We start from the raw sequence: 16,779 nt of genomic DNA, 5'->3' as shown, positions 1-16,779 counted from the left end.
GTTTTTGTAAATAAAAAGGAGAGTCTTCTACAGAGAATATTTAGAATTACGGCAATTTTGGTGATCAAAAAAGGTGATTAAAAAAGTTGTTTTATTTTTAATTTAATCATTTTAGTTGATCAAGATAAATATAAATTGTTGATGATATTTCAAGTTATGTCGCTTTTAATAAATAATTATTCTGAATTTGTTGCAATTGTTTTGTAGGAGATTAAAATCGTTACAGTTAAAAAAGAATGCTTTTTAAAGGTTATGAAATGAAAATGACAAAAATGATTTGATTATATTTTTGAGAGTATATTCCTTTTGCCGATATTATTTAACTAATCAATAATTTTCTGTTTAGTTAAAAAATAGTTTTCTTCCTTTTTTGAAAAATTTAATTTATTGAGCTGCATGTGTCACTTTTGAAGTAAAGGACAATTTCAATTATAATAAAATCGGAGAATAATACAAGTAGGCGTTCCAACATAAATCAATTAAGTAAATCTATTTTCAGTCAAAGCGGATCTTAGTGCTTAAATATTTCAAAGTGAATTTATATACATGTCCAATTCTGTAAACCACAGGAGATCTAAGTTGCTCGGTTAAGGTAATATTTTTTGCAACAAATTAAATTATTTACAGTTCTCAAGTTGCTTAGATTAGTATCAAATTAATAATATTCTTTTAAGATACTTATTAGTATCAAAATTATTAAATCACTTGTCAATTTAACATGTGATATTACTATTCTAGTTCTGTTCGTGACTGCGTTTCAAGGTCGAAAAAGCTTTCGACGCGCAATTTGCAGAATTGGATATGTTTATGATAAATTCATTCTAGTTAAAATATTTAAACACTGAAACCTACTTTAATCGAAAATAAAGTTATTTCTAGCTCCTAATCGATTTATTCTCGTCTAATACGAATTATAATTGTTCCAATATAAGATGAGATATATGTAGGCATCTTGTTTTAATCGTGTACTGTGAATGCAAGACTAGAATTCAGCGGAGGTAGATTCGAGGACACGTATCGTCTTCGCAAATTGAGATTCATGCGATCAACCTATCTACGTGTCCGAGCAGCAAAGGAGCGGCGTCCTACGGATTTCGCAAGGCCGTGCGACAACATTCAACAATGTCCCTAATGTCGAATAATGATACGCGTAACAAACCGTATTCATTCAACGTATTCATTCAAAAAAAAAACAACTTTCGGCTGACAAATTGAATCCGCAGGTCTCGGGGCAGGCGGCCGTCCCCACCGCGTGCGGAAGGAGGTGCGGAATAAAATCGTGGGTTTTCGGGGAGGGGAGGTGGGGGAGAGATCTGTCTGTGTGCGTGGCCCGGTCGCGAGGTGTGCGGGCCGTTGGAGAAGCGAGCGTCGGGAGGGAAGACGAGAAAACGAGATCGCGCGCGGCTTCCCGGTGGAAACGGGATAAAACCCACGCGAGACGCAGGGAAGAGCGCGAAGGAGCGAAGAGCTCACTTCCCCGCAGGAAGGGCGGGAGAGGAAGTGGAAGCTGCGAGATCGTCGGCGCGCCGATGGTGGGGATAAAAGGGCGGTCGCGCAGGCGCGACTCGCGACAGAACTGCTTCGCGCGGCGACGCTCAGTCTCGTCCGTCGCAATCCAGTGCAGATATACGTGCAATTACCCTGTCAACAGTGCTTAAAATCTTTGGTTCGTGCTTGTGCTGCGTTTCATCAGCACACACGGTGATCGATAACGCACACCGACGGAGTCTGTCGTCGATCGCCGACGTGTCGTGATCGACGTGCGTGAGGACGAAAGAAGAAAAAAAAAATAAATAAAAGTAAAAGGAGTCACACCGCGGGAGGAAGTTTCGGAAGCACGCGGCGCGCGCGAAGGGATAAATCTGACGTAATTTGAATTTCAACCAGTATCAATCGTCGCGAAAGAGTGGAGGGACCGTTCGGCGTGAAGTTTGACGCGAGTCTTTCGGACGGTGAATCTCGGCGCACGTCAGCGGCGTCAGTCCGGCTGGAACGCACGAAACGAGTGGTAGCGTCGAAGACGTCGCTCGAGTGTCGACCGGTTACCGGTCATCGCGAGCGAGTGGTACGAATCAACGAGAGGAAAAGGAGAAAAGAGCGTGCCGTGTGCGAAAGCGAGCAGATGTGGTGCCGGGTAATTTCACCTAGTTGCGTTCACGCGACCTAACTGCCGGCGTGAGTGGTGGATCGTCAGTGTGTCCGCGAGTGTTGCGTGAGCCGCGAGTCCGCGAGTGGTTTTGGTCATCGTGGGATCGCTGGAGCTTCCGTACACGCCGTCGAGATGAAGACTTGCCACCTGTGGCTAGAAGCGGTCGTCGTTCTCCTGGCGATAGCAGGTAAGTGACCTGCCTGTATTGGGACGAGATATTGAAGAACATTCAGGATATTGAAAAACGATTTGTCCCTCGTAACTTTTACCTTTCTTGTACGTACGGAGGTGTGTTAGTGTATGTGTGTGTGTGTGTGTGTGTGTGTGTGTGTGTGTACGTCGTGTGCGGTAACCCTTAATTAAACGCTTGAAATTGAGCTATTCATTAAGGCCCGGTTCCAATGTAAGATTAATTTTAATCTCGGTTTAATTTGCTGTTTATCTTTTTCTAATCTCTAGAATTGGAAAATTTTATAATTGTAAGAATGAGAAAATTCTCATTCTGAGAAATAAAAAATGTTTAGGATTCTAGAATTAGAAAATTCTAGTTTTAATTCTTAGAATTAGAAAAAGATAAAGAGAAAACCGAAATTAAAATTAATCTTCATTGATGGAATCGGATCTAAATACTCTTTTTCTTTTATTTACGACAAGAATTTGCGTCCTTCTTTAGTGCGAAAATCAAAACATCTAAATTATCGGTGTAAAATTTCGTCGTCTAGTGATATACGTTCCCGGATATGATTGGCTGTACTTAGCAGAAAAAATAGCTTTGCGACTGTTACAAAAGTTGTTTAATGATTGATCTTTTGCTCTGTTTCTTTCACTGGATTTATAGTAAATGTTTAAATCAACATTTATGCCCGTTTTTACCAATGTAGATTAATTTTAATCTCGGTTCAACTCGAATCGAGATTAAAGTTAATCTATATTGGTAGAAACGGATATTGAAGAATTTTAAAACGGTTGCTTTTTCTACTGAACGCATCTACGATAAAAGATTGCGTAAGAAACTTGCTTTCGCATAACCGCGCAACGACATATATTTATATAATGTTTAAATGAAGAGAATAAATGTAATGCTTTTCAAAGTCTCTTAACTATATACATTGTATCTTCAATGGATATCGTGAATTATAACATATTTAAACTTATTTTATAATCTGCATATACATATACATATAATTTCAAAACGATAAGAGCTTTCCGTTTCTCGATATATTTCCGTGAAGTGGGATTATCATAAATTTTATTTTAATCAATTCTAGTCAATTCTAGTGATATCAAAAGAGCGGATGTGCAATGATATATATTAGAAATTGATAGGAATTCATCGAATTCATCGATAAAACTGATGTTAAAGGAATATTGTTGTAAAATAGCACTTTTCAAAGAAAAAAAAATTGCTTTAGAAATCGCGAAGAAACATTAATAAAGTCCGTTATAAAACTGCATTTTCTCTGTAAAAATGTTCATTGTCGTGAGGACATAATAAATACTTCCTTTTTCCCTTTTGAAGCGGCAACTCGCCAAAAAGCCGCGGTGCTTCGCGCTTTTAGACTCAGCTGGTTAGAATTGAAAAACGAGGTGACGATTGTCACCCCATAATGCATGTGTAAAAGTTTCTCCCTTCGTAAAATAGCTCCCCCGCTGGTTACATCGTCGCGTTTCAACGCTCATCGCGCCGCACGATGTCGGAGGCAAAGACAACATCCGTGACTGGACCACGCGCGAAAACGTGGTCGACGTCGACGATGACGACTCGTTCGTATTCTGCGAATAACACGTTTTTTATACATTTCTTTCACAACGTTTTCCATTGTCGGCGAGTAGGAAAATGAGTCGGATAACAAGTCGTGATGGAGATAATTATTATAGCGAATTCGCATCTTTCATCGCGTGACTGCAGGATTGTCGTAGAACTGGAAATCAGGAAATTGTGCCAGGGAAATTGAAAATGGTCCGGAAAATCAGGGAAAAGTCAGAGAATTTTGTAAAATTTTTTAGAAAATGAAAATTCTTGACTTTAAAGAATTTAAAGATTCGATATACATTACACCTGCACTTTTCGAATACTATCAACTTAATAATTAAAAATATTAGCGGTATTAATAGCAATTTATATTATTATACTAAATTGATCTTCAACAAATAATTTAACAGTTTCCAAACAAGACGAACATATGATTTTAAAATATTACTGAAAATAAAAATTATTGAAAGTTAAAGAAAATCATGAAATTTTGTCCGAAAATCAGGGAAAAGTTATGGAATTTTAGAGGAGGAAGAATTTGTGACAACGCTGTAATAGGATTATAAAGTTGCATTAGATTTAATGTGTTATTGTGTTACTTTGAAAAAAAAATCATGCTTGTTCGTTTATAACAACAATCGCGAGATAATTTAAATTTACGTGTGAGTGAAATTCTATCTTCGAAAACGACGGTTTTCTCTTCCAAAAAGGACATGCCAATTAGAGCAACTTGGGGAAAAAGAATTGATCTTTTCGCTCTGTGGTCCATAAAGCTATTTTTTTTGTTTACCGAAATATAAATTTGCTACAATTACGGTATATTGTTTATACCTCAAAATAACAGTTGCACGTTAACTGACACGAAATAATGGTGGAACAAATTGGTACCATGAAGTTTGAATCGATTGTTTTTTGAAGTTTTCCATTAGCAATCCTGTTTATATGTGCTAGCTTTTAACAATAAAGATATTTATGTTACTTTCTATTTTCATATCATGTTACATTTATAGTGCATTTTGCGTGCGAAATTGTTTCGATTACAAGGATTAGTGCTATGGGTTTCTGAAGAAAACTTGCGCAATTATCATATTTTGGGATTACTTTTCACGTAAAGAGTCCTATTCCGTATGCAAAGAAACAGCTTCACAAGCTTTCTTCTTTTTTTCTTATTCTCTAAATCTAAATTAAACCTTCTGTAATATTAATACTTATAAGACAAAAAAAAGTAGAGAATTATAATTTTAATTTGAAGTCAGTAATGAACATGATGTGTGTACATTAATAAGTTGTAAAAATAAGTCTCTATATTTTGAAATTATCTTTTTGATGGGTTCATGAAAGATTTTCTTACGCATTTTTATTGTACATCTTTTATTCATGTCTGGGAACGAATTATCACGACGAATTCGCACGATAATTCAGACGTTTTGGTGTTAAAGAAGAGCGTAAGTTCTTGCCGTAAAGACAGAGAGAGGAAGAAAGAGAGAGAGAAGGAGAGAGAGAAAGTATTTAATCGATGGCTCAATTTCGAGCGTTTAATTAAGGGTCTGCATCGTGCTTAATTCAATGTCTCTATCGTCGCGCCGCGGACGATTTCTAGACGCTATCGGTGGTATCTCGTTTCCCTTTGCGTGGAAATTCAAATGCGCAGGACGATCCCTTCACCCTTCACGGCGACCCCTTTTCCCGCGCCACTCACAGTAGCTTGATTACAGTCGCGAAACTCCATTGTCACTCTCGCGCAAACTCATTTGATTTCTCTCGACGCTTTTTCGACGATTGCTATGTTTGCTGGGAAGGAGGCGAGAACGAAGAGAAACGGGGAATACGAGGATGAACGTTTGAGAGAATCGACGAATCTCTCCGTAAATTTGCAGCTTTTAGAGTAACGAAATAGTTAGTTTTTTATTTATGAATCGGCATGCTAATTTAACAGTCTGATCTCTCTTTGCTACGAAAGCAAATTCTCGACAATCTCGGTGATATAATGAACATGAAGTAAGCTTCAATAGTCTGTATGACTCTAAAATAATATGAGACACAGGCATTTATTTCTCTTTATTTTAATTTGAAGAAATATATATATATATATATATATATATATATATATATATATTAGGTGTTGGAATTAATTCGTAGCGTTTTTTAATGAAAGAATGTTATTTATTTCACATGAGCATTAAAAAATACATTAATGAAAGTACTTCCCATCACTTGTAAAACGCTACGAATTAATTCCAACACCTAATATATATATATATATATACATGTGTGTGTGTATATATAGGTTTATTGTAGTCTAATTAAAAATTATAGTCGAATATATTTCCGCTTTTAATCTAATTTCGATGAGTGAAGTCTCCATTTTATTTTGAAAGAAAGATAATTTTTTTGTAAATTAAAAAATGTACGTATACATATATTTCATGATTTTTGCTTTTAATATCGGAGGAAAAATAGCAAAATCTGTGTTATGGAAGCAATATCTGTGTTATCAGAAAAAGTTGAGGATACTTTTTTTTATATAAAAAAAATTTATATAATATATGAAAACTTTATCTATTTTAAAGCAAAAAGAAATGTGACAATATTTTATATAATAATAATTTATGTATTGTTGTAGAAAGATATAAAATTATAACTTATAATGAATTGATTATAAGTTTGTATAAAATGATAAATGAATGATATTGGTTACTTTTGAGGCTTCCACGGATACTTTTCTATATATATATGTTTCATGAGTTGTCACCGTATCTATTCATTCTTGAAATATTGTTATCTTGCGCTTGTTGCTTGCTCTGTTATTTAAAATATGAAGAATGCTTTGGTATTAAATCTTTCAAGATACATTCATGAGACTATTTCTTGTATAGGTATGTTATAGATTTTTCCTATATTTCTTATATAGGTTTGTTATAGATTTTTTTGTTTTATCATGTTTATTTATCATACAATGTATATTGTAGACTATTCAAGACCTACAGTATGCATGTTAAATAAAGTAATTCGTTTAAATTTATGATGGAAGTAAGAGTAATTCTCGGCTTGCACAATTAGTGAGTTAAAAAACTACCCACGAGTTGAGAACGGATGAAAATCCGTAAACTGGAGGCGCGCGCTCAACAAAGGATCGCCAACATTTAATGTGAGAGAATTACGCTTGTACTCGTTCCGTGCGAATTTATTTACACGCCTAGCTGTCGCGAACGCATTAGCCGCCCGAATCGAGAACTACGTGTATGGAGTTTAATTACAATTTTGATGAGGACGGCGTTAAGCCAGGAATATCACAACCGAGTGCTCCGTATAGACACGCGCACACACAAACTGATCTACCGAGACAGGGTTGCGGCATTAGGCGGTTTACAGTTGACGTTCTCATATAGGACAGGTAGCTTAATTAATTATAGACTTACGAGCTGGTGCGTTTTTATTGTATCGAGACCGCCAACTAAACGCGGATGCGCGTTGCGACGTTAGGACGATTTGGAGCGTATCGAGCGAATTTCGGTTCTTACCTTCCGAAAATCCTTTGTATAGTTACTTAGGCTTAGCTCGAATGCGCCTCGTGACTTGTCTTTAGTACTGACAGTTGTTTGAAGCTGGTCTACGCGTGTATCGGAAGTGAAATTGCCGCTGTCGTGAGTAGTTATAATTGAGAGACTGCATTTGTGCCACGAGCGAAATGGGCCACGAGCGAGCGACCAGGAATATTATTCGCGGAGATGACTCGAAGTTTAGCGCTGGAAAAGGCAAACCAGATGCAAACTTTCATTGCAATCGCGAATATCTCGAAGACTCGGAGAGATGTAATTTAATTTTTTAATTAAACGGTAAGGGAGTTACGTGGAAATATTTCCAGTTGGCAAAATACGAAATTTTAATAGCCTTTCATTTGTAAAATGAAATAATATTAATATTGAGATTTTTTAATGCATTCAATATTTGTTCTCGTGACTGCTTATCTTAATTACTCGGATGATATTCTGTTTTGCGGTGGATGTGTGAATTATAATGGCAATAGTAATACATCACCCATTATTATTAAGCTGGATAATATTAATGTTAATCATCAGATATTATGGAGGCAAATCATTGTCTGATGAGTACTTGCATTAGTTTCATGTTTGTCTGTCAGTCACTTTTTATGAATTTCTTTAACTAATTTGCTCTTACAATGTTATGTTTTAATTAAAAAAAGTTTCTCATATATACGTAGATAATTGTTTATATCTTGGATACAATTTAAAATTAAAAAAAATATTAGGTGTTGGAATTAATTCGTAGCGTTTTTAATGAAAGAATGTTATTTATTTCACATGAGCATTAAAAAATACATTAATGAAAGTACTTCCCATCACTTGTAAAACGCTACGAATTAATTCCAACACCTAATAGTAAAATATTTTTATTCTCAATAAAGAAAGTTTTAATTTATATTAATTATTACAATATATAAACTATCAAGAAAAAGTTTCATGGATGTATCTTGAAAGATTTAGAACAAAGTACTCTTCATGTTAGATAACAAAGCAAGCAACAGACACAAGATAACAACTGGCATTTCAAGAATGGATAAATACAAAGACAATTCACGAAGCACAATTTTCCTGCACAACTGTTATGTTATGGATTCCGGCATTTTTTGTCGCGTCCCATGATAATGTTCTTGCTAGATCCGGTGATATTAATCTTAATCATTATAACTATGATGTTCGGTAATTATCCATATTCATTTAATTCGCAATCAACTGTGTTTTACAATTAGTCGACAACAACTTTTCTTATTCGTGAGCTTTTTGCGATTGTAATTTAAGAAGAAAAAAAAATATAAAATAACAAAGAAAAATACAAAATAATAAGAAGACTGTCAAGTACTTAAAGTAGTTAATTATTAAAACTTGTTTTCTTTGTTTTACTGTAAAGTATTTACTGTAAAGTAATAGTATTATTATTGAGAATACAGAATCCTAATAGTGCAAATAGCGTTCCGTCCTGTTCTGTGCGTGTCACACGATGATAACATCGTTGCTGTCAGACTCGCTAATATTAATCTTAATCATTGGCTTCTGTGGCAGTAACTACCGTGTCCGGTGATTATCCACATTAGCTTGGTTTGTCATGTACCATTTGTATTTGGCGAACGTTGTACTTGCGTAAATTAGTGTGTTATGTTAAATCCTTTTTTTTATCTTCGGAATAAATATTTAAAATATTGTTTGAATTTTCCATTAAATTGCAAATACGCACACGTTGTATAGTACAATATAACATACTGTACTCTTTATTCATTGTACATTTATCGTATTTTTAAAAGTTTAATCAAGCAAATCGTGATAAACTTTACTTTTTTTTTTTTTAGATTTTTTCCTATCTTGTTTGCGTGCACGTGTTCGTCGTTATGCAAGATTTATGTATATCTATAAGAAGACACGTATGCTAAAAATATTCATAAAAGATATAAAGCTTTGCTACTTTATAGATATAAAAAATGCTTTATATTAAAATAAACTGAAACAATGAGATCATAATAATGAAAATGAAAACATCAGAAATCTGTTATAATGGAAATATTCTTTCTTTTAATTTGTTCTTCTTTATAATATCGAATTATTATTAGTCATATTAATGATATTTTTAATTTTCTTGGGTTTCATATTTCTAGTTACATTGACTATATTATTGGAAAATCTGCGTATTAATGAAATTCGCGGAATATATATCCTTTAATCCCGTATATTGTTACCATAAAAATTTACAATGTAAAAAAAAGTAATATTCTCTAGTCAATGCTTTTCGCGACTGTATTATAAGCTCCACATTTTTCCATCAGCCTGAAACTTTCGGAATGCTATTAATTGTTTTTTCTAGTTGAGTACCGTAATGAACTTTATAATCCCCTGTGCTCGAATAAGGACGCATATAAACTTTGTTTTAAATACTTCGCTTGCAAAAAGAATCCCAAGGTTGTTTCATCATCAAAACTCGGTTTCGGCTTACTGGTTAAGTATATTGCGGCATTTCGTTTTTAGAGAGACCGCTTAATAATAAAACGAGATACTATCTTCAACAAATTCGTTTTTTACGATTTCAGCTATCAGTTTATTCTATACATTACATTATATGCATATATGTATACATTTTCGTAATAAAAAATATATATGTTTTAATGCTGAGAAGGAAATGTGTATGAAAATGATTTCGTTATTTATTAAAGGAGAGAGAATATGATTCTTTATAGATCTAATTACATAATTAATTGAAATAATTTATATACATCTAAATGAATAAAGGAGGATAGTTTTATTTCTTTTGTTGTCTACTACGAATTATTGTGTGAGCATATTGTCTACATCTCTAGATTTGTCCAAATCTATTATAACATTGAAGTGAATCCAAAGTGAATCGTGTTGAGCCGTTTTAATACGCGAGATTAACTTTTCATCGAAGATATACAAAGGTCACGAGATCGAATCGACATAGCGGTCAAGGATTTTAATTGGACCACGTTCAACAATATCGGGGTACAATTTACGCGAAAATCGCTATTTCCCCGAAAACCGATCCCGGTTCGATTCCTTCCGGAAACTGTAGCGCAATCCGGCACTTCCAAGAGACTTCCGCGATCCGTACAATGTCAATCTTTGATCGTAAAAGTATAAGTTATCTCGTTAAACTCCGGAGAATATTCTCCAATAACTAGAAAACTCCTCTTTGAAACTCGTAGAGCCAAGGACTGCTTTCCTGCTCGAGATTAAGGGCGGTGGCTTTTTGTAACTGGAACGTTCATTCCACCTGGCTATCCGGCTATCCAGTTGAAAGAAATGTCTTTGCACGTACCCATCCACCTACCCACCTACATACATCCTGCGGGAGGAAGGGAAACGAGGTGTCACTGTCCTTCAAGTAGCGAACGGTATGACCGTCTACCGGAACTCCGGAGAGTTGTAATTTCATCTCGCATTAACCGAGGAAAGACCTCGCGGGATGTGGTGAATACGTCTTATGGTTCGCGGTTTCTTTTAACGCGACGTTACAAAGGCGGGGAAGAGAAAGAAGGACGGGAAGGCTTTGTGAATGAACCTCGCACTTTCCTCGCTTATATTTCCATTGCAGCGTAATTGCGCGTCTCGTCCACGACATAATGATCACGATGATAGCAGCGTTGTATTTTTGTGTATTTTTTAAAAATATGCCTAAAATATAAGGTCTTGATTAAAAGGACCATAGGATACGTCGGACTTAGTTAAACTTATGCGCAGATTATACAATTATAATCTGTAAATTTTTATATATGGAAAGAATGATTTTGAAGTAACTAAAAGTTTAGTTGGACATACATAAATTTGAAAATAATTTTGTTTGGACTAAATCTAAATAATTATATAAGATGTTCAAATTAGTTACCAGAATATTAAACTTTCTGCAATATTATCATTAACGTTTAGGAGTTCTACATATTTATTTTAATGGTTCAAAATTATTTTCGGATCTCTGTATCTAGTTAAATTTTTAAATACTTCAGCAAAATTGTTTTTTCCATGTATATTAAATATTACTCACTAATGATTATTAGACAGTAATAACAGTATTATTATTTTGCATTTGGTTTCGGAAAAACGTAAGAGAAATTGATTGTTCATGTAATCTGAGAAACAATTATTCCGAGAGAAATCTTCTATATCACATTAAAAAGAATTCAGGGTTGGAAAAACCCGAGCTTTTTTTAAAAAAGCTCAGTCCATTGGTTTTTTAAAGGTTTTATTGGAATTTTTTTAGGAGGTTTTTTTGTGTGGAGTTTTTTTTACAACATTGATTATTTTTTAATATTTTTTCACATAATATTTAGTTTCCGTTGTATTTATCATTATTTAATTACATATTCAAATCAAATTAATTATAAAATGAATTTTTCGAATAAAAGAAAACTACTTCTGTAATGAAAATAAAGAAAGAAATGATGATGTTATATATATTATATATAATATCATCATTTTTTTCTTTAATATTATATATATAAAATAATAAAAAGTATTCGGGTAGAACAAAAAAATCAGCTTAAAAGTGATGAATGTATAGTAATTATATAAATATTAAATGAATATTTAAATATAATTTAGATTTAATTTCAAGTAAATTCATGGAAAATGGACTTATAAAAAAAATATGCATGAAAATAGAATATACCTTTAAATAAAATTATATTGTAGTTTTAAATATTATATATATGTTAAAATGATATGATATATTAAAATTATATCAGTCGAATTAGTTCAGTATATCTATATTCATTAAATATTTATAAATTTCGTTCCTTTTATGTGTTTCTGATGAAAAAGTTTATTTTTCTTATATCCCAATGAACCTTTAAAAAACCCACAAATTTCGGGTTTTTTAAGCGAGTAAAACTCCAGGGATTTTTTGGAGGCGGGTGGGGGGGGGGGGTGAAATAATGCCAATCCTGATTAAGATATATATTGCCAGATTTTTTTTTAATTAGTTATTTTAGTGGTTCCTCGAATCTAGTTTTTGCGAAGTTTCGGCGAACCGCAAAAAGAAACTATCGTAGACAGATATAGTGCGATGTGCACAAAGAAACAAAGGGTTTGTCAATTTTCGTCTTTATTCCTGAGGGAAAGGCTTGGACTTGTAGGAGCGAAAGTAGCAAGAGAGAAGGGAAGAAGAAAAGGAAGTTGGCGGAGAAGAAACACGGAACTGTAGCGCAATGAGTCTTTGGAGACTCGTGCCAGGTAAACGTCTAGGGTCTGTCGAAGCTCCGAAGCGAAAAGAGACACTCGGTGGGAAGAATCGAGGTTTTATATATAGGTACATGGCGATTTATCTCTCTAACGGCCGATTGACAAGAATTCTCGTTATCGTGAACAAACCGTTTTGGTGAGAGCCTATCGAAAGCTGTAGACTGGACAGTTGGACGATATTTGTTAGCTTTTAATAATCTGATATTATATCGTTATATATACACATTCTCGTATATTACACATTTCTAATTAGCTACAAGAATGCGCTTAACTTGATACTTAATAATTACTCCTTGTCACATTTTTTAATGCGTGAATGTCATCAATGCAATGATTATTAGATATAAGTAGCGCACTATCAGTATTATAGCTTTTTCTAATCTAAATATATTTTTAATGTCAACAAATATTTTTTTCTAAACATAATCGTATACTATTAATTGTTAGCTTTACGTTATATTAATATGTCATAATTTATTTTATTCACAATATACTTTATACATACATGTAATTCTTACAAAGATTCATGTTTAATAATAATTAATAGCAGAGTTTCTATTCTATGCTAAATGTAGGAAACATTTAATGATACGTAAGTAATAGCAAACAATAAGTATCACATAACGCTCGTGGTTGGCATTATGACTTTAATGCCAAGATGAGTAAAGATTAACAGAACTTACGAATTCGTATCGCGCTCGCAGACGTAATGCTGTTGGCTAGTAGCCGAAGTTACCGTTGCTAACCCCCGACGAAGTACAGGAGTCTCATTTACAATTCAGTAAGCTTTGTAATATTCGTATACGGCATAATGGATTCAGCTCGAAGTAGTCGTGCTATCGTTACCGAGAGCGTGTCATGCACACGCCTACTAAAATTAACACACAGGTACTTATAATTTATATCGCATGGATTGCAATTGCAGATGGAGGCATAATATACGGCTAATATCTTTACAAGACAATCTTCGATATTTATGCACTTCAGTTTTATCCACTACTAATATATATTCTCAGTTACGTTATGGTACATAAGTTTAAGACGAATATTGTCATAATCGGTCGCGTCTCCAACTTTCCGCGCGCATGAACAAAAAGTTTTTTTTTCTTAAGACAACTTCTGAAACTTTTAAATGACTTTTCGCGGTTCTTCTCGTTTCACGTTAAATTACCCATGATTTCAGAGATGTTTGCGCGCATAAATTTCCCCTGGTTGACTTGGCAAACCATGCGCGTAGACGTAATTTGGAATGTAGCAGTTTCCACATTATGAATCTCAAAACAGTAACGAAATAATGATAAGAATAACATGTCATTCCATGAATGCAATAATAGTTTAAGAAAATGTATCTTTTATTATTTTTCATCAAGTTACTATCTTCTTTTATGAAAAATGCGAAATACTTGATGTAAATATTTTGAATAGATAATACACGGTTTAAAGATCGAGAACTTTCAACTGTTTAAGATCGATTAATCAATATTTTGTTCAAGAAAATAATCAGTTTTTATAACATAATTTTCTAGTTTACATAATTTTCATAGAACTATATTAATACATAATTTTTTTAAATTGTTTTTTTCATGAAAATTATATGTATAATCGTGATATATCATATACATATTTTGTTATTTATATTATAATTTGATGAAAGCAAATTTTGATTAGATACATTTTTTTGATACTAATAACGATAATGAGGAATGCAATTATTTTTCCAATTTGTTCCAATTTTAAAAAGTTTAATATACAAATCTTAATTGGAACTTTAACTATCAAGCTCTTTATATTGCAAGCTGCAAGTGAGAAAGTTGTGTAGTTGTAGAAAGTGCTATAATCATAATAGTCTCCTGTCGGAGAAAAATATTCAAGCTGAGATATTCGCGAGATTTTTGCGAGCGTGTCAGACGAAACACGCGGCGAGTGCGCGCAAGTGGAACCAAGAGGATTGTAAAGAGACGAGTACGAGACTGAGAGAAAAAAAAGAAAGATTTCGTGTATAATTTTAGCGACGTGCGTAAACGTAAAGAGATGGCATATGCTGAGAGGGTGAAGATGGTTTAATAATATACACACCGTCCAGCTGGCGCGAATACGATAATAAACGGTGCGACATATATGAGTGCGAGGGCTGATATAACGCGAAGTGGATTGATGTAATTATTATCATTACAATCGTTGAGGGAAGTAAAAGAAGGATGCGATTCTTTCCCGGTTTAAATAAGGATATAGAATGCAATGAATTCAAGGGGATAATTCTCGTAAAAAACGTTTCTAATCCAGTAGCCAAAGTTAATTTGCCATATTTCATATAAATTAGTTATTCGAGATATAAGCAGATAATTTGATGAACGAACACTCACTTTCCAAGAGAAATTTTAAAGCGTTATTATTTAACACTAGAACCGCGGGTTTAAATTAACCCAATCGTGATTCAAGGTAAATCATACTTTTTACGAGGAGGGCTTGTCATCATAAAAGTAAAATTACTTGTAATTAATTATGATTATTTATGAAAAGTCATAAAAAAAAATCTAAAGCTCCAAATCGTGCAAATCCAAATTAACTAGAAGACAAAAACTATCAAATGGGTCAAAAACAGCTCATTCGCGATTAATCAGATATCAAGATTAAAATTTATGTTTAATATTTATATCACCGTCAAGTACTTGATCTGTCTGCACGAATCGTGAGATTTTTTCGTGTGCAATGTTACATATTACATATTACTCATCAATCTCCGAAGAGGATTTGCAGAGCATACCTTCTTGCTCTTTCCGAGACACTGCGCGACGTTCGCGTGCAAATGTCTCAGCGACATAACGCCTGTGCCAGAATATTTCGTCGCGTGTTAAGGCTCTTGCATATGTGTGTGCGTGTCCTGCAAAAATATTCCGCGCGCAAGACTTCAGTCCTCGGTACTTTATTGCCTCGCTGCGGTTCGTCCTAAGAATACAGTAGACGAAAGCTGCGCACCGCGAAATTGCTCAAAACTCGCGGCGGCGAGAGAAACGCGCGGCATTACTGCGGAATAATATGTATCCTAGCCCGATTCTTTATCGTCGCAAAAATTCGTCGTTCGCATCCGAGTTCGTTATGCCGTGATGCTTGCAGAGATACAGAGTTATATAATTCCGTGAAAAGAATGGAGGGTGCAGGAAGTTATCGAATACAAAATGAATATTGATAATACGAAGGTGTTAACATCTCATGATATGAGTTGTTTTAAATTAAAATAACAAATATATGAAGTTATGAATTAAAAGCAGTTGTAAAAAAGAACTCTTCGAGAAATAAACTTCAGAGTAAATTGATAACAAAATCTCCTCTTCACCAATGCGACTGTCGATGCATTTCAGTTCCAGAGTGTTAATTTGAGATTAAATTGCAAATTCTCTATATAAAAATTAAATATTAGTTATATTAAATATTCGAATATTACGAAAATATTGATAAAAATTAAAAATTATAATTGAAGGAAAAGTGCAATAGAAATAAAATTGTAAACATTTTGTGTGAATTATGATACAAAATAAATCTTTATATATAAAATTACTTTTGTTACATGAATATTCTTGTTTGCCGAAATATTGTAGAATAATATTATTTGCGATGTGTGCTTGTGATTCTCTCGTTAGGGAATATATCAGCGTTGTTGGGTGCCGTTGAATTTCAAGACAAGGCAATGTCGAAGAGATTCTAACGCCGAGTATGCAGTAGGGTGCAGATTTCTTTTTTGCTGTGGAATAACTGCGAGGGAAATGTCGTGGTTGCTGCGGCAAAGCAACCTCGACCCTAACGTTATCAAAATTCCAACTGTCTCTCCTTTCTCTTTTGTACTCACCCCCTATATACTCTCATATTCTCCCTTTCTCTCTCGTATCTGCTGATACTCTGCTACGAAACGTCCGTACGAGCATTTCCCATGGCACTCCACAAATAGAAAGGCTGGGCGAGGGAGAGACTTTGTGCATAATTCGGCAAGAAATCCCATGAGACAGAGGAAACCGTTCGCGAGTAACGCGAGGTTTTCTTACCCTGCATGCGCTTTAATTAATCCCCTTTCAATTAAACGCCACGCCCTTCTTCATACTGTGACAAAGTCCCAAAGGCAC

The 16,779-nt window shown here is 34.2% G+C and overlaps 2 protein-coding genes across 2 annotated transcripts in view; both read left to right on the top strand.

Moving 5' to 3' along the window:
- The window catches only part of LOC147908240 (uncharacterized), a 539,816-nt gene that overhangs the window by 338,787 nt on the left and 184,250 nt on the right, over window positions 1-16,779 (top strand). The gene's annotated exons all lie outside the window — the stretch shown is intronic.
- The window catches only part of LOC105146752 (uncharacterized), a 173,386-nt gene continuing 157,891 nt past the window's right edge, over window positions 1,285-16,779 (top strand). The window contains exon 1 of the mRNA XM_011057228.2: window positions 1,285-2,336. Coding sequence (XP_011055530.1) covers window positions 2,282-2,336 — 55 coding nt within the window. The 5' untranslated portion in view covers window positions 1,285-2,281. The remainder of the gene's footprint in view (window positions 2,337-16,779) is intronic.

This window comes from Acromyrmex echinatior, chromosome 10, assembly GCF_024713525.1.
Source record: "Acromyrmex echinatior isolate Ae372 chromosome 10, ASM2471352v2, whole genome shotgun sequence".
In the NCBI taxonomy this organism is placed as follows: Eukaryota; Metazoa; Arthropoda; class Insecta; order Hymenoptera; family Formicidae; genus Acromyrmex; species Acromyrmex echinatior.
Note: the sequence above shows the minus strand (reverse complement) of the source record. Positions and strands in the feature narration are given on the sequence as shown.